The sequence below is a fragment of the Rhinoraja longicauda genome, unplaced genomic scaffold (assembly GCF_053455715.1).
Source record: "Rhinoraja longicauda isolate Sanriku21f unplaced genomic scaffold, sRhiLon1.1 Scf000511, whole genome shotgun sequence".
Taxonomy (NCBI): domain Eukaryota; kingdom Metazoa; phylum Chordata; class Chondrichthyes; order Rajiformes; family Arhynchobatidae; genus Rhinoraja; species Rhinoraja longicauda.
This window is the reverse complement of record NW_027601728.1, coordinates 44,762-64,156: the sequence shown is the minus strand read 5'-3', so window position 1 is coordinate 64,156 and position 19,395 is coordinate 44,762. Positions and strand designations below refer to the sequence as shown.

Genomic DNA, 19,395 nt, shown 5'->3' with positions numbered 1-19,395 from the left:
GGGGTGTGAAAACAACAGGGTAGTAATAGTAGGGGATTTCAACTTCCCGAATATTGATTGGGATAGCCAAAGTGTCAAGGGCCCAGAGGGTCAGAGTTCCTAAGGGTCATCCAGGAGGGCTTTTTGAGCCAATATGTTGAAAGTCCAACAAGGGAGGAGGCGGTATTGGACTTAATCTTGGGTAATGAGGCCGGACAGGTGGCTGAAGTGTCAGTAGCAGAGCACTTTGGTGACAGTGATCACAATTCAGTGATATTTAAGGTGGTAATGGAAAAGGATAAAGAGGGACCAGAGGGAAAATGTCTAAATTGGGGCAAGGCCCATTTTAATCTGATAAGGCAGAAGTTGGCCCTGGTGGACTGGGATCAGCTTCTCGTGGGGAGGACCGCATCAGAACAGTGGGAGTCATTCAAAGGAATAATTGAAAAAGTACAGAGGAAGCATGTTCCCCTAAAGTTTAAGGGTGGGACAAACAAGTCCAAAGAACCTTGGATGTCAAACGATATAGTAGGATTGATTCGAAAAAAAGGGGGGCTTTTGGAAGGCATAAAGAACTTAAGGCACAGGCATCATTAGAGGAATACAGAAGGTGTAGGGCAGTTCTTAAAAAAGAAATTAGGAGAGAAAAAGGGGCCATGAGATAGCACTAGCGGGCAAAATAAAAGAAAATCCCAAAGTGTTCTATAAGTATATCAAGGGTAAGAGGATAACGAGGGAAAGAGTGGGGCCCATCAGGGACCATAGTGGAAAGCTGTGTGTGGAGCCAGAGGATGTAGGAGATGTTTTTTTTTTTTTAAATTTTAATTTTAAATTTTATTTAAGTTTTAACAGAACTCATACATTTTACATTTCATAGTAAGCAATAATAACTACATTATAAATTCGATTATACACGTATTGTTCTGTATTACCCCCCCCCCCCCCCTTCCCCCCACCCCCCAGTTAAAAAGAAGGAAAAAGAAAAAGAAAAAGAAAGAAAGAAACCTGGAGTCCAGAAGGAGACACTTCCGGGTAATTTCTTATTAAATTCTTATTAAAGGTATCAAAACAATCCTGAATTTAAATATTTCCAATTCTTAATCCTAGCTTTAAAATGAATGGGTTCCACACCTTCAAGAAGAAGTCATATCCATTTCTCAGATTATACGTTGCTTTTTCTAATGGGATACAACTACGCATTTCTGCATACCATCTTTCAAATCTTATTTCATTTTGATCTTTCCAAGTGACCGCTACACATTTTTTTGCTACTGCTGTTGCTATTTTGAGAAATCTTTCCTGATGTTTATCTAAAATTAGCTTTGGTAATATTCCTTTTGTATCTCCCAATAAAAAAAACCTTGAATCCATTGGTATGATCTTATTCATCAATTGTTCCAAAATTATAAACCATTAATAAAAAAAATAGATGAGGACCTGAAGAAATGGATGAATCTTCCAATTACATTGATAGGGAGAGTGAACTGTATTAAGATGAATATTTTTCCAAGGATACAGTATTTATTTTCAACACTGCCTATACCTTTGCCAAATAAATTTTTTCAAGAATTGAACAAAATTGTGAGGAATTTTCTTTGGAAAGGTAAAATGCCAAGAGTGTCTCTGGAAAAATTAACATGGAAATTTGAATTAGGTGGATTGCAATTACCAAATTAAAAAAATTATTATCTGGCAGCACAAATGAGTTTTATTTCATCCTTTTATCAAGAGGGTGGAAAAACAGCATGGGTTAAAATTGAAATGGATAAAATAAAAGAGTTATATCCAGAAGAATTTATATATAAATGGGAAGCGAAGCTATTAGTTAAGGATAAAGAGTCACCTTTGCTAAAACATTTAATTAATACATTGTTGAAAACAGTTAAAGTTAATGATAAAAGATTTTTTTTAACAGCTAAAACTCCATTAGTAAAAAATAGATTATTGCCGTTTGCTTGGAATAATCAAATACAACAAGTCTGGGAACAGAAGGGTATTAAAAATATAGGAGATTGCTATGAAGGAAATAACTTATTGACATTTTCTCAATTGAGAAATAAATATCAAATTCCAGGGAATAGTATTTTTTTCTATTATCAATTACAATCTTTTTTAAGGGAAAAGTTAGGTAATTCAATGTCTCTATTTCAGATTAAAGGAATGGAATCCTTGATTCAGGGCAAGGGAATAATTTTTTTTATATCATCAATGTATAAATTATTACAAAAATCTAGTCCAAAGATAGGAATTCAAAAATCAAGACAAAGATGGGAAACATATTATTGATGAACCAAGTTGGGAAAGCATGTGTTTAGATAGTATGAAAAATACTATTAATGTGAGATATAGTTTAGTACAATATAATTTTTTACATCAACTATATTTAACCCCGAAAAAATTAAACAATTTAAAACCAAACTCATCTGAAATTTGTTTTAGATGCAACCAAGACGTGGGTACTTTTTTACACTCTACATGGGCATGTCAGAAGGTAACTCCTTTTTGGAAAGACCTAACAAATTTTTTGGAGATGTTTTAAATGATTTTTTTGCATCTGTTTTTACAAGGGAGGAGGGCGATGCAGACTTAGAAATGGAGCAGGAGGGTTGTGATGTTCTTGAGCATATTGCTATTGACAGGGAGGCGGTGCTGGAGGCTCTGGCAGGCTTAAAAGTGGATAAGTCTCCGGGCCCTGACGAGATGTATCCCAGGATGCTGAGAGAGGCAAGGGAGGAGATTGCGGGGGCTCTGGCACAGATTTTCAGAGCCTCTCTTGCATCAGGGGATGTACCGGTGGACTGGAGGATAGCTAATGTGGTGCCATTATTTAAAAAGGGCAGTAGGGATAAACCTGGGAACTACAGGCCGGTGAGTCTGACATCGGTGGTGGGGAAGCTGCTAGAAAAGATTCTGAGGGACAGAATCAGTCTTCACTTGGAGCATCGAGGGTTAATTAAGGATAGTCAACATGGCTTTGTTAATGGAAGGTCGTGTCTGACTAACTTGATTGAATTTTTTGAAGGGGTGACCAAGGAGGTAGATGGGGGTAGTGCAGTGGATGTGGTATACATGGATTTCAGTAAGGCTTTTGACAAGGTCCCACACAAGAGACTAGTCAAGAAGGTAAGAGCCCATGGGATCCAGGGCACCTCGGCAAAATGGATAAAAAACTGGCTTAGTGACAGAAGGCAGAGGGTGATGGTAGAAGGTTGCTTCTGTGACTGGAGGCCGGTGTCCAGTGGGGTGCCGCAGGGATCGGTGTTGGGTCCCTTACTGTTTGTAATCTACATAAATGATCTGGATGTCAACGTACAGGGCATGATCAGCAAGTTTGCAGATGACACAAAGGTAGGGGGGGGGGGTGGTGAATAGCGAGGAAGGGATCTGCAAGCTGCAGGAAGATATAGATGAGATGGTCAGATGGGCGGAGCAGTGGCAGATGGAATTTAATCCTGAAAAGTGCGAGGTGATGCACTTTGGCAGGAATAACTTGGAGAGGGAGTACACCATGAATGGAAGGACCCTAGGGAAGACAGGGGTACAGAGGGACCTTGGAGTACAGGTACACAAGTCCTTGAAGGCAGCAGGACAGGTGGACAGGGTGGTCAAAAAGGCATATGGGTTACTGGCCTTCATTAGCCGGGGCATCGAATATAAAAGTAGGGGGGTAATGATGGAATTGTACAGAAAACTGGCGAGGCCACAGCTGGAGTATTGTGTACAGTTCTGGTCACCACATTATAGAAAGGATGTGATAGCTTTGGAGAGGGTGCAGAGGAGATTCACCAGGATGCTGCCAGGGATGAAGGGCCTCGGCTATGAGGAGAGACTGAGCAGACTGGGGTTGTTTTCCCTGGAGCAGAGAAGGCTGAGAGGGGACATGATCGAGGTGTACAAGATCATGAGGGGCATAGATAAGGTAGATGGTGGGGAACTTCTTCCACTGGTGGAAGGTTCAACAACGAGGGGACATAGATACAGGGTAAGGGGAGGGAGGTTTCGGGGGGATGTGAGAAATAACTTTTTCACCCAGAGGGTGGTTGGAGTCTGGAACTCACTGCCTGGGGTGGTGGTGGAGGCGGGAACACTCACAATGTTTAAGAGGCATTTGGATGGGCACTTGAAATGCTACAACATTCAGGGCTACGGTCCAAATGCAGGAAAATGGGATTAAAATTAGACTGTGTTTGGTAACGGGCGGCACGGACACGATGGGCCGAAGGGCCTCTTTCTGTGCTGGAGGACTCTATATCATGGTCACTACCTCCAAGCGGTTCTTTTACCTTGAGTTCCCTTATTAAATCTGGTTCATTGGACAACACTAAATCCATAATTGCCTTCTCTCTGGTAGGCTCCAGTGCAAGCCGCTCCAAGAATCCATCTCGGAGGCACTCTTAAAAACTCCCTTTCCTGGGGTCCATGACCAACCTGATTTTCCCAGTCTACCTGCGTATTGAAATCCCCTATAACTACAGTGGCATTACCTTTGTTACTTGCCATTTTTAACTCCTGCTGCAACTTACACCCTATTTCCAGGCTACTATTTGTGGGTCTGTAGATAACTTCCATTAGTGAGTTATCTAGTTATATATGTGAGTTAGATAGATAGATTAGTAAGTTATATATGAATGTGTGTTTGTGTGGGTTTGTGAGAGAGGCAAGATAGAGATAAATAGATCTCAAAGTTCCTTCTCATGGATCAGAAGCAACTGTGATTTAAAGCAACGCTCTATTTCTCTCTCCATCTTATTTTTCACATGATGTACATAAACCATAAAGGCGATTCAACCTTTATGGTTTATGTATATGCATATATATATATATATATACACACAAAAATATATATCTCTAGTTTATTTCTTGTGATTTCCTCTAATTATTTGTTTAGCAACCTTTTTCTTTCAATATCTATCTATCTATCTATCTATCTATCTATCTATCTATCTATCTATCTATCTATCTATCTATCTATCTATCTATCTATCTATCTATCTATCTATCTATCTATCTATCTATCTATCTATCTATCTATCTATCTATCTATCTATCTCTGTATATACCATGTACTGAGAACTATGTGCTGAGAAGTGTGTGCATGACATATATATCTATATCAGTCATGCACACACTTCTCAGCACATGGCTCTCCCGATCATAATCACTGTTCTCTCATACATTTCATTAGGGCCTACCCATACACATTCGCAATCAGTGACATCAAACTTATTTCCAGAAATCCTGATATTGTGAATAAAATAACTAGGAACACATGTCAAGATATTTTTTCATTCTTTTCATTCTATATTAGTGTAATAAAATATAATGCATACATACCTACACTGATGCAGCTTTAGACATGAATAATGTACACTGCTACCATAGTTTAGTTTTGAATTTAACATATAATTGAGGGGGTCGATGTAATATAGTATTAACTTTCATTTTTAGGAAAAATGAGTTAGACAATAGACAAATGATGCAGGAGTAGGCCATTCGGCCCTTTGAACCAGCACCGCCATTCAATGTGATCATGGCTGATCATTCACAATCAGTACCCCGTTCCTGCCTTCTCCCCATACCCCGACTCCGCTATCTTTAAGAGCTCTATCTAGCTCTCTCGTGAAAGCATCCAGAAAATTAGCCTCCACGGCCTTCTGAGGCAGAGAATTCCACAGATTTATAACTCTGACTGAAAAAGTTTTTCCTCATCTCCGTTCTGAATGGCCTACCGCATATTCTTAAACTGTGGCCCCTGGTTCTGGACTCCCCCAACATTGGCAACATGTTTCCTGCCTCTAACTTGTCCAATCCCTTAATAAACTTATATGTTTCAATAAGATCCCCTCTCATCCTTCTAAATTCCAGCGTATACAAGCCTAGTCGCTCCAGTCTTTCAACATACGACAGTCCCTCCATTCCGGGAATTAACCTAGTGAACCTACGCTGCACGCCCTCAATAGCAAGAATGTCCTTCCTCAAATTTGGAGACCAAAACTGCACACAATACTCCAGGTGCGGTCTCACCAGGGCCCTGTTCAACTGCAGAAGAACCTCTTTGTTCCTATACTCAACTTCTCTTGTCATAAAGGCCAACATGACATTAGCTTTCTTCACTGCCTGCTGCACCTGCATGCTAACTTTAAGTGACTGATGAACAAGGACACCCAGATCTCTATGTACTTCCCCATTTCCTAACTGGACACCATTCAGATAATAATCTGCCTTCCTGTTCTAACCACCAAAGTGAATAACCTCACATTTATCCACATTAAACTGCATCTGCCATGCATCTGCCCACTCACACAACCTGTCCAAGTCACCCTGCATCCTCATAACATCCTCCTCAGTTCACACTGCCACCCAGCTTTGTGTCATCCGCAAATTTGCTAATGTTACTTTTAATCCCTTCATCTAAGTTATAATGTATATTGTAAAAAAAAAAATTTATATCAAAAAATACTTTATTCAAGTAATAAATATCATTTACAAAACATCTTTTTTAAACAAACCCATCCGACATTTCCGGAGGTTACACATTCAATACAGGCATTTACTTCCAAATTTACATACATTTACCCAGTATCCCTTATTTGGAGGGGCGTCTCTCTCCACCACATCCTGCCCCCCCCCCCCCATGTCCAGCAGTGGAAGGACCCTAGACTGTGGTCCTCTCCCACAGGGCCTTGGCTTTGGCTGCACCAAGCTTCAGAGCGTCCCTCAGCACGTACTCCTGCAGTCTGCAGTGGGCCAGTCGGCAACATTCCTTGACGGACAGCTCGCTCCGCTGGGAGGTCAACAAGGATCGGGCAGACCAAAGAGCGTCTTTCACCGAGTTGATGACCTTCCAGCAGCACTCGATGTCAGTCTCGGAATGCGTCCCTGGGAACAGTCCGTAGAGCACAGAGTCCTCTGTGACGGAGCTGCTCGGAATGAATCGTGACAGGGACCCCTGCAGACCTCTCCAGACTCTCTTGGCAAATCCACACTCTTTGAAGAGGTGGGCCACCGTCTCCTCTCCGTAGCAGCCGACCCGAGGGCAGCGTGCGCTGGTAGTGAGGTTCCGGCGGTGCAGGAAGGATCTGACTGGGAGGGCTCCCCTCACCGCCAGCCAAGCCAGGTCTTGGTGCTTGTTGGTGAGTTCCGGCGATGAGGCATTTTGCCAGACAAGCTGGGCTGTCTGTTCTGGGAACCACGCCACAGGATCCATGGAGTCATTCCCCTGCAGGACGTTCCGTGCTGACCACTGCCCGATGGATTTGTGGTCAAAGGTGTTGGTCCGGAAGAACCTGTCCACAAACGACAGATGGTTCGGCAATGTCCAGCTGACTGGCACATTGCATGGCATCTGCGCCAGGCCCATCCTTCGCAACGCCGGGGACAGGTAGAACCTCAGCAGGTAGTGGCATTTGGTGCCCACGTGCCTTGGCTCTATGCTCCGCCTGATGCAACCACACACGAAGGTAGCCATCAGAATGAGGGCGACGTTGGGCACGCTTTTACCCCCGTTGTCTGCCGCCTTGTGCATTGTATATTGTAATTTTATTTTTTTTATATCAAAAAATACTTTATTCAAGTAATAAATATCATTTACAAAACATCTTTTTTAAACAAACCCATCCGACATTTCCGGAGGTTACACATTCAATACAGGCATTTACTTCCAAATTTACATACATTTACCCAGTATCCCTTATTTGGAGGGGCGTCTCTCTCCACCACACCCTGCCCCCCCATGTCCAGCAGCGGAAGGACCCTAGACTGTGGTCCTCCCCCACAGGGCCTTAGCGTTGGCTGCACCAAGCTTCAGTGCGTCCCTCAGCACGTACTCCTGCAGTCTGCAGTGGGCCAGTCGGCAACATTCCTTGATGGACAGCTCGCTCCGCTGGGAGGTCAACAAGGATCGGGCAGACCAAAGAGCGTCTTTCACCAAGTTGATGACCTTCCAGCAGCACTCGATGTCAGTCTCGGAATGCGTCCCTGGGAACAGTCCGTAGAGCAGAGTCCTCTGTGACGGAGCTGCTCGGAATGAATCGTGACAGGGACCCCTGCAGACCTCCCCAGACTCTCTTGGCAAATCCACACTCTTTGAAGAGGTGGGCCACCGTCTCCTCTCCGTAGCAGCCGTCCCGAGGGCAGCGTGCGCTGGTAGTGAGGTTCCGGCGGTGCAGGAAGGATCTGACTGGGAGGGCTAAGATCAAGTGTAGTATCTGTTCTGGCACAATCTTAATGTTCTTATAAGAACAGGGTAAGTATAAGAGCAGTATTTGCATTGGGTCATCGACGAGGAGCGGAGGTCAGGAGCACGTGTCTGGTTTAGGGGTGGATCCATGCTGGTTGGGTAACCAACCTAACACCCTTATCCAGGTGGGATGGCAGTAGCAAGTGGAGCTGGAGGGCAGGGTATCCGGAATACCCTGCGAGTATCGGTGAAGGACCTCAAGGAGGGGAACCCTTTCTCAAGGGATCTCTTCATCAAGAAGGTGCTGCTGGAGGCCTGTGGATTCAAGGCCGGGGACATCTTCTGCCTCCAGGACTTCCCAGGTAACGGATACTTCGACGTTACCTTCCAGAACCCGACGGGATGGCAGAAGTTGCTGCAGGACTTCCGGGAGAAGGGGGATGAAGCCCCGCTGTCGCTCCTGAAGGTGCAGCCGCTCTTCACCCTCCCCACCCAGAGGGAACGGATGATCACGGTGCACATGTTTAACCCACATGTGCCCGTCGTGGATGTCCTCACCTTCCTTGCGCGCTACGTCGAAGGGGCCGGGAACTGCGTGGACATCAAGGACTTGTTCGGGATCTGGACGAGCAAGAGGCAGGTAAAGGTGAAGCTGAGGGTGGACGGGAAGGGATTCATTGTCCACCCTCCCTCGGTGTTCGCTATCGGAGGGAACCGGGGCTACATGACGTACGTGGGGCAGCCCAGGGTGTGCAGGAAATGCAACAAACCTGGGCACGTGGCGGCAGAATGCAGGACAATCGTCTGCAGAAACTGCAAGTTAGAAGGCCACGAGACAAGGGATTGTAAAGAGAGTAAGAGCTGCAACCTGTGTGGGGAGGCAGGCCACCTTTACAGGGCCTGCCCTAAAAGAGCTAGCACTTATGCACAGGCGATAAGAGGGGCCGCTGCCAGCACCCCCAGGGTGGACGAGACGCCTCCTACCACGGAAAAAGCCCAAAAAGGAAAGGAGAGCAGGGGCGAGGACAACGCGACCACCAGGAGCCCCCAACCGCAGGACGGAGCCCCCCAGGCCCCTCCCCACGAGGGTGAGTCGATGGAAGAGGGGGAACAGGAAGAGGAGGGATGGAAGCTGGTACAGTCGAGGAAAACATTGAAGGCTGTGCGCACGGAGAAAAAGGCGGAGGGGGCAAGCAAGTCCCAAAAAAGAGTCCTCTCCCAGGACGAGGCCAGCAGCCTCTCCGCATCGGAGGATGAGACGACCGGGAGGAGCCGACAACGGAGGCAGAGGCAGAGGAAGGAAACGGGGGAGGAGGAAGGTAAGAGAAAGAACGTGTCTGTTGCCCCCCAGCCTCAGGAGACTGGGAGCAGTGCCAATGGGCCCCAGCCCCAGGAGACCGTGAGCGGCACAACGGCCAATGGGCCCCTGCTCCGGGAGACCGTGAGCGGCACAACGGCCAATGGGCCCCTGCTCCGGGAGACCGGGAGCGGCACAATGGCCAATGGGCCCCAGCTCCGGGAGACCGGGAGCAGTGCAGTGGCCAATGGGCCCCAGCTCCGGGAGACTGGGAGCAGTGCAGTGGCCAATGGGCCCCAGCTCCAGGACACTGGGAGCAGCGCAGTGGCTTCGCCAGAAAATACACCCTGTGCTGAGGAAGCCACCAACCTGTACCACTACCTGTGCGACAAAAATGTGCAGGAACTGAGCCAGATGATTGGCATGCGGGAGGATCGCCTGGGACAATAAAGGACAATGGAGCTGAAACTGGCATCCTTAAACGTGCGCAGTGTGAAGAGCACTGTGCGATGTGTATCCGCCTTGCAGTACCTGGCCAAGGTAAAGGCGGATGTGACTTTTTTACAGGAGTGCGGGCTGCCACACCTTCGCTGCTATCGGAGGTGGTCGCGATGGTGGCCCCACGGACTGTCGGTATGGTCGGGGGGAAATGATTGTCGTGCGTCCGGTCTGGGGATCTTGCTGCGGGGAGGGGGCTTCACCATCACTGAGGTAAGGGAGGTGGTGGGGGGTCGTCTCTTGGTGGTGGATGTAATGTACCGTGGTTCTCCGCTCCGGCTGATAAATGTGTATGCCTCACCCAGGTGGAGCGAGCGGGTGGCCGTCCTCCAGCAGCTCCCACCGCTGCTGGCCACGTCTAGACCGCTCGTTCTGGCCGGTGACTTCAACTGCATCATCGATGCGGCTGGACGATCCGGCAGTGCCAACCACAGACTGGACGGCACCTCCAAACTCCTGGTGGAAACGGTCAAAGATGCAAAGCTGCGCGACGCCTTCAGTGACCCTGCAGGCGGAGTCCAGCCACGGTTCACCTGGTCAGGACCAAACGGTTCAGCCCAGTCCCGGATAGACTTCCTCTTCACATCGAGGGCCGTCACGGTCAGACACACCGACCTCGCCCCGGTGTTCTTCTCTGACCACTGCCTCCTTCAGGCCACCTGTCACCTACAGGAGGACCGGAAGGCGGGCAGAGGGACGTGGAAGCTAAACGTGGAGCTGTTGACCCCGGAGAACGTTAAGGAGCTAAAGAGGGACTACGCATGTTGGAGAACTGTGAGGCCCCTCTTTGACTCCCAGACACTCTGGTGGGAGGCAACAAAGGAGAACATCAAGAAGTTCTTCGTCTCCAAAGGTGTTCAGAGAGCAAGACAGGGTAAGAGGGAACTGTGTCAACTCCAGACAGATTTGCAGCAGCTACTCCTTCTGCAGAGGAGAGGGGTGGATGTGAGGGAGGAACTGAGAGAGTTGAAGGGCCGGCAAGCTCGGCTCTTTACCTCTGAATCCTCCAAGATCATCTTCCGGTCCAGGGTCCGCCATGTTGAGCAGGATGAGACGTGCTCACGTTACTTCTTCCATAAGGTTCACAGGGGGAGCTCTGTGATCAAAAGCCTTAGGGAGGAGGACGGCTCGGTAACATCCTCGCAGACAGACATGCTCAAGATCTGCAGATCCTTTTATAAGGATCTGTACGATGTAAAGACCACAGACAGCACCGCCTCCCAGAACTTCCTGTCCTCCATCACGGAAGTCTTGGACGACAGCAAGCGGGAGAGTCTGGACCAACCACTGACCCTGGAGGAGCTGACTGGCTCCATCCGTTCCTTTGACTCGAGTAAAACTCCCGGAGGCGATGGCTTACCGGCAGAGTTGTACTCGGCTCTGTGGGACTGGGTGGGCCCGGACCTGCTGGAAGTGTACAACGATATACTCCTAGCAGGCAGCATGTCAGACTCTATGAGGAAGGGCAACATCACCCTGATCTACAAGCAGAAGGGGGAGATGAATGACTTAAGGAATTGGAGACCCATCACATTGTTGAATGTAGACTACAAGATCCTGTCTAAGGCCATCGCCAACCGGGTCAAGTCTGCTCTGGGACAGGTGATCCACCCGGACCAAACCTGTGCTGTACCTGGCAGGAAAATCTCAGACAGCCTGGTGCTGCTGAGAGATACCATTGCCTACGTGCAGGACAGACGGGTGGATGCCTGCCTGGTCAGCTTGGACCAGGAGAAGGCCTTCGACAGGATATCGCACACGTACATGAGGGACGTGCTCTCCAAAATGGGCTTTGGGGAGGGAATCAGGAAGTGGATACAACTGCTCTACTCTGATATCTGTAGTGCAGTCCAAATTAATGGGTGGGAATCAGACAGCTTCCCCGTCAGGTCTGGAGTCAGGCAGGGTTGCCCTCTTTCCCCTGTCTTGTTCGTCTGTTGCATTGAACCCTTTGCCGAATCCATCAGGAAGGATGCGAGCATAAGAGGAGTGACACTGCCAGGCAGTGGGGGCACTCAGGTCAAGGCCTCCCTGTACATGGACGATGTCGCCGTCTTCTGCTCGGATCCAGGGTCGGTCCGCAGACTGATCAACGTCTGCGACCAGTTTGAGTTGGCCACGGGGGCCAGGGTAAACCGCAGGAAGAGCGAGGCCATGCTCTTTGGCAACTGGCCCGACCGATCTTCCATCCCCTTCACCATCAAGCCTGACTTCCTGAAGGTGCTGGGGATCTGGTTCGGGAAGGCTGGGGCATGTAACAAAAATTGGCTGGAGTGGATAGCCAAGGTGGGGAAGAAGCTGGAGCTGTGGAAGCAGCGCTCCCTCTCCATCACGGGGAAAAACCTGGTCATCAGGTGTGAGGTGCTCTCGGGGCTGCTGTACTTGGCGCAAGTGTGGCCCGTCCCTCCCTCCTACGCCACGGGGATCACCCGGGCCGTCTTCCGTTTCATCTGGGGGTCGGCGATGGACCGGGTGCGACGATCCACAATGCACAAGTCGGCAGACAACGGGGGTAAAGACGTGCCCAACGTCGCCCTCATCCTGATGGCCACTTTCGTGTGTGGCTGCATCAGGCGGAGCGTAGAGCCAAGGCACATGGGCACCAAATGCCACTACCTGCTGAGGTTCTACCTGTCCCCGGTGTTGCGAAGGATGGGCCTGGCGCAGATGCCACGCAATGTGCCAGTCAGCTGGACATTGCCGAACCATCTGTCGTTTGTGGACAGGTTCTTCCGGACCAACACCTTTGACCACAAGTCCATCGGGCAGTGGTCAGCACGGAACGTCCTGCAGGCCCTGCAGGGGAATGACTCCATGGATCCTGTGGCGTGGTTCCCAGAACAGACAGCCCAGCTTGTCTGGCAAAATGCCTCATCGCCAGAACTCACCAACAAGCACCAAGACCTGGCTTGGCTGGCGGTGAGGGGAGCCCTCCCAGTCAGATCCTTCCTGCACCGCCGGAACCTCACTACCAGCGCACGCTGCCCTCGGGACGGCTGCTACGGAGAGGAAACGGTGGCCCACCTCTTCAGAGAGTGTGGATTTGCCAGGAGAGTCTGGAGAGGTCTGCAGGGGTCCCTGTCACGATTCATTCCGAGCAGCTCCGACACAGAGGACTCTGTGCTCTACGGACTGTTCCCAGGGACGCATTCCGAGACTGACATCGAGTGCTGCTGGAAGGTCATCAACTCGGTGAAAGACGCCCTTTGGTCTGCCCGATCCTTGTTGACCTCCCAGCGGAGCGAGCTGTCCGTCAAGGAATGTTGCCGACTGGCCCACTGCAGACTGCAGGAGTACGTGCTGAGGGACGCTCTGAAGCTCGGTGCAGCCAACGCCAAGGCCCTGTGGGGGAGGACCACAGTCTAGGGTCCTTCCGCTGCTGGACATGGGGGGCAGGGTGTGGTGCAGAGAGACGCCCCTCCAAATAAGGGATATGTATGTAAATGTATGTAAAGGTCTAAGTAAATGCCTGTATTGAATATGTAACCTCCGGGAATGTCGGATGGGTTTGTTTTAAAAATGATGTTTTGTAAATGATATTTATAACTTGAATAAAGTATTTTTTGATTAAAAAAAAAAAAAAAAAAAAAAAAAAGTTTATCTTGCAAGATTATACAGGCCGCTTATGAATAACCCTGTCCGGCTTTTTAAAAAAAGGAATGTAATTAGTTTATTTAACAATATGGGAATTTAACATTAACTGCTTAGGCATTCTTTATATTTTGGTACATTGTAACTGCATTCCCGAGGAAAAAAAAACTTTAAATTCCTGCACTTGATCTGACAAACTTGATACAGTGGATAGATATGTGGACACCCACCATCTGTCAGCGTCAATAGACTGGTGGACATGCTTAAACTGATAGGTCTCATTTACTCTTGACCATCCTATTTAGTGTTGATATCATTTACAATCTGTGGATGTACATGTCGCGGTTCCTCGATACCACTCAATATCCCGCCAATTATAAACAGTAAGAACATTCAATTCACCAATTTTAGGCAGAATCTGTCCCATATCCTCCCCAATAATCGCGCCCTTCGGCTTCACATCACCTCTATTTGTTTTAACAACTTTTCGACTGTTTTATCTCTCATCTGTCAACCCATCTGCCTCACTCAGTCAGACCTGCCACGGATTTCAGCTCCTTTTCTTCTCCTGCCTGCCCTCCAAGGATCTCAGGCTCGCTGGTGTGTAAACGGGGAACCCCATCGATTCTACCCGACCCAGCCGCAGTCCGAACCAATCCCCCGGTTCTGGGATCCCAAGGCACGCATCGGCTTGTAAATAACATCACAAATTTCAGGCGAGACACTGGAGACAACGGGGTTAGACTCCGCACAGCAAGTGACTGCGCCACCATTTCACCTAAACCTCTGCGGGGACAGTAATATGAGACAGAACAAGGGCGCAGCTCTTTCTGCTGCCGGGGTCGGTGGCTCCTAAAAGAGCCGTTTGGTGGTGCGCAGGCCGTGTTCAGGCGCGCTCCCCGCGGATGCGGCGGGCCAGATGGATGTCTTTGGCCATGATGGTGACTCGCTTGGCGTGGATGGCGCAGAGATTGGTGTCCTCAAAGAGCCCCACCAGGTAAGCCTCGCTGGCCTCCTGCAGGGCCATGACGGACGAGGTCTGGAAGCGCAGGTCTGTCTTGAAGTCCTGAGCGATCTCCCGCACCAGGCGCTGGAAGGGCAGTTTGCGGATGAGTAGCTCGGTGGATTTCTGGTAGCGCCGGATCTCTCTCAGAGCCACGGTGCCGGGCCGGTAGCGATGAGGCTTCTTCACTCCACCCGTGGCCGGAGCGCTCTTCCGCGCTGCTTTGGTCGCCAGCTGTTTGCGAGGAGCTTTCCCTCCGGTCGATTTGCGCGCTGTCTGCTTGGTCCGGGCCATTCCCCTTCAACAGCGGAACTCAGTGTGAAGTACAGGGACTGGAATGACGGAGCCGGCTCTGGGAGCGGCTTTTAAAGCGTTGCTGAAGGGCCGGCCCACAGCCTGTGATTGGCTGGAGTGTAAGCGGTCTATCACAGTGTCCCAGCGCTGAGATTGGCTGCAGGTCTGTCAGCACCGGCCGGCAGTTTCAGAAGGTCTGAGGCCGGCGGAGAGAATATTATCAGCGACCAAATACAGGATTTAGTGACAGGCGGGGAGGGAACATTGTTCAGTTTAGTTTATTTTCATTTAGTTCAGTTTAACTTAAGTTATAGTTGAGTTTATACAATACAATACAATACATCTTTATTGTCATTGTACAGGGGTACAACGAGATTGGGAATGCGCCTCCCATACGATGCAATAATTTAATTCGCTAGTCAGTATTAATTTAAACAACAACCCAACGAAACAGATTGTAACAGTTTTAAGACAGAATAAAGTGCAAGTAGATATGTGCCGGATCACTGTGCGATGTGACCATCCGGCTCAGCAGGACCGGTTCATAGCAGCTATGTCCCTGGGGATGAAGCTGTTCCTGAGTCTGGAGGTGCGGGCGTAGAAGGCCTTGTATCGTCTGCCCGATGGAAGGAGTTCGAACAGACTATTGCAGGGGTGTGAAGAGTCTTTGTGGATGCTGGTGGCTTTTCTGAGGCATTGTGTGTTGTAGATGCCCTCCAAGGCTGGTAGCTGTGTTCCGATGGTCCTCTGAGCTCTATGGACTACCCGCTGAAGAGCTTTCCTTTCTGCCTCCGTGCAGCTGAGGTACCACACAGGGATGCCATGTGTTAGGATGCTCTCTATAGTGCAGCGGTAGAACATCGTCAGCAGCTGTTGGGGTAGACCAGACTCACAGCCGTCGCTGTACCCGGCCCCCGGGACCAACAACAGGCTGCAGCTCCACCTGGCCCACACACACCGCGCTGGGCCCACAGCCCCCACCAGGCAGAGCCCCTCAGCACTGCTGGGTCCTACTGCCCACCCTCTACTACAGGTAACTGCAGCAGGGGTTCCACTGGGTCTCCCCCTTCCCCCTCCAGCCAGTTGACCCCCAGTACTCCCCACATCGGTCCTCATGCCCCCCTCTGCCCAGCTAACCCACCACCCCCCCCACCATACATCCCCTCCACCTGCCCCCCTGCCTCCATCCGACCCCAACCCCCACCATTGCCGGGTGTTCACCATCCCCCCTGACCTCCCCCTTTCAGACACCGAACGGTCGGTCCTCAGCAGAGGCCTTACCTTTGTTCCCCTCCGCCCCCACATCAACGAGTTCCGCGTCCGCCATGACGTGGAGCTCTTCTTCCGCCGCCTCCGCCTCCGAGCCTTTTACCATGGCAAGGAGTCCCGACCCACCACTGATGACCCCTTCTCCCGTCTCCACTTTTACCCCCCAGTATGGCCTACTACCCTCACTAGAACTTTTTATTTCAAACTGCCGGCGTGACATCAGCCGCCTCAAATTTTCCACTCCCCTGACTAACTCCAACCTCTCCCCTCCTGAACGTGCAGCCCTCAACTCACTCCGCAACAACCCGGACTTAATAATTAAACCTGCTGACAAGGGAGGGGCTGTGGTAGTCTGGCGTGCTGACCTCTACCACACCGAGGCCAGACGACAACTATCAGACACCTCTTCCTACCTATCCCTGGACCATGACCTCACCGATAAACACCAGACCTTCATCAGCAGCACCATCACCGACCTCACCAACTCCGGCGATCTACCCCTCAGTGCCTCCAATCTCATAGTTCCCCAGCCCCGCACGGGCCGATTCTACCTCCTACCCAAAATCCACAAACAAAATTGTCCCGGCAGACCCATTGTCTCTGCCTGCTCATGCCCCACCGAACTTATCTCTACCTACCTCGACTCCATCCTATCCCCCCTGGTTAAATCCCTCCCCACCTACGTCTAAGACACCTCACACGCTCTCCATCTCCTGGATAACTTCCGGTTCCCAGGCCCCCACTCCCTCATTTTCACCATGGATGTCCAGTCACTCTACACTTCCATCCCCCACAAGGATGGTCTCGAAGCCCTCCGTTTCTTCCTCGACCGTAGAACCAGCCAATCCCCATCGACCAACACTCTCCTCCGCCTAGCAGAGCTGGTTCTTACCCTCAACAACTTCTCCTTTGACTCCTCCCACTTCCTCCAAACCAGAGGCGTAGCTATGGGCACTCGCATGGGCCCTAGCTACGCCTGCCTCTTTGTCGGGTACGTCGAACAATCCCTGTTCCAGACGTACACTGACCCCATCCCCGAACTCTACCTCCGCTACATCGACGACTGCATTGGTGCTACCTCTTGCACCCATGCAGAACTCACTGACTTCATACACTTCACCTCCAATTTCCATCCTGCCCTTAAATATACCTGGACTATCTCTGACATCTCCCTCCCGTTTCTGGACCTCACCATCTCCATCACAGGAGAAAAACTAGTGACGGACATTTATTACAAGCCCACCGACTCGCACAGCTATCTGGACTACACTTCTTCCCACCCGGTCCCCTGCAAAAAGTCTATCCCCTACTCCCAATTCCTCCGTCTACGCCGCATCTGCGCCCGGGATGAGGTGTTTCAGACTAGGGCTTCCGAGACGTCCTCGTTTTTCAGAAAACGGGGCTTCCCCTCCTCCATTATAGATGAGGCTCTCACTAGGGTCTCTTCTACATCCCGCAGCTCTGCTCTTGCTCCCCATCCCCCCACTCGCAACAAGGACCGATTCTACCTCCCCCTCGTTCTCACCTTCCACCCCACCAGCCAGCGGATCCAACATATCATCCACCAACATTTCCGTCACCTACAACAGGACCCCACCACTGGCCATATCTTCCCATCCCCTCCCCTCTCTGCGTTCCACAGAGACCGTTCCCTCCGCAACTCCCTGGTACACTCGTCCCTTCCTACCCAAACTACCCTAACCCCGGGCACTTTCCCTTGCAACCGCACGAGATGCAACACCTGTCCCTTTACCTCCCCCCTCAACTACATCAAAGGACCCAAACATTCTTTCCAGGTGAGACAGAGGTTCACCTGCACCTCCTCCAACCTAATCTATTGCATCCGCTGCTCTAGATGTCAACTTATCTATATCGGCGAAACCAAGCGCAGGCTCGGCGATCGCTTCGCTGAACACCTGCGCTCGGTCCGCATTAACGCAACTGATCTCCCGGTGGCTCAGCACTTTAATTCCCCCTCCCATTCCCAGTCTGACCTCTCTGTCATGGGCCTCCTCCAGTGCCATAGTGAGGCCCGCCAGAAATTGGAGGAGCAGCACCTCATATTTCGCCTGGGCAGTTTGCGGCCCGGTGGTATGAACGTCGACTTCTCCAACTTCAGATAGCTCCTCTGTCCCTCCCTTCCCCTCCTCCTTCCCAGATCTCCCTCTATCTTCCTGTCTCCACCTATATCCTTCCTTTGTCCCACCCCCGACATCAGTCTGAAGAAGGGTCTCGACCCGAAACGTCACCCATTCCTTCTCTCCCGAGATGCTGCCTGACCTGCTGAGTTACTCAAGCATTTTGTGAATAAATCGATTTGTACCAGCATCTGCAGTTATTTTCTTATAAGACCAGACTTCTTCAGTGTTCTTAGGTAGAACAGTCGTTGCTGTGCCTTCTTAACCATATAACCATATAACAACTACAGCACGGAAACAGGCCCGTTCGGCCCTACCAGTCCACGCCGACCACTCTCCCTGACCTAGTCTCATCTACCTGCACTCAGACCATAACCCTCTAATCCCCTCTTATCCATATACCAATCCAATTTACTCTTAAATAATAAAATCGAGCCTGCCTCCACCACTTCCACCGGAAGCCCATTCCATACAGCCACCACCCTCTGAGTAAAGAAGTTACCCCTCATGTTACCCCTAAACTTTTGTCCCTCAATTCTGAAGCTATGTCCCCTTGTTGGAATCTTCCCCACTCTCAAAGGGAAAAGCCTACCCACGTCAACTCTGTCCGTCCCTCTCAAAATTTTAAAAACCTCTATCAAGTCCCCCCTCAACCTTCTACGCTCCAAAGAATAAAGACCCAACCTGCTCAACCTCTCTCTGTAGCTTAAGTGCTGAAACCCAGGCAACATTCTAGTAAATCTCCTCTGTACCCTCTCCATTTTGTCGACATCCTTCCTATAATTTGGTGACCAGAACTGCACACCATACTCCAGATTCGGCCTCACCAATGCCCTGTACAATTTTAACATTACATCCCAACTTCTATACTCGATGCTCTGATTTATAAAGGCAAGCATACCAAACGCCTTCTTCGCCACCCTATCCACATGAGATTCCACCTTCAGGGAACAATGCACAGTTATTCCCAGATCCCTCTGTTCCACTGCATTCCTCAATTCCCTACCATTTACCCTGTACGTCCTATTTTGATTTGTCCTACCAAAATGCAGCACCTCACACTTATCAGCATTAAACTCCATCTGCCATCTTTCAGCCCACCCTTCCAAAAGGCCCAAGTCTCTCTGTAGACTTTGAAACTCTACTT

At 49.9% G+C, this 19,395-nt stretch overlaps 1 protein-coding gene across 1 annotated transcript; it reads right to left on the bottom strand.

The window, feature by feature from the left end:
• Positions 1-14,430: 14,430 nt before the first annotated feature.
• Positions 14,431-14,841, bottom strand: LOC144591024 (histone H3-like). Its single transcript, XM_078395372.1, has one exon. It carries the CDS (start codon positions 14,839-14,841, stop codon positions 14,431-14,433), a length of 411 nt encoding a protein of 136 aa, XP_078251498.1.
• Positions 14,842-19,395: the final 4,554 nt, after the last annotated feature.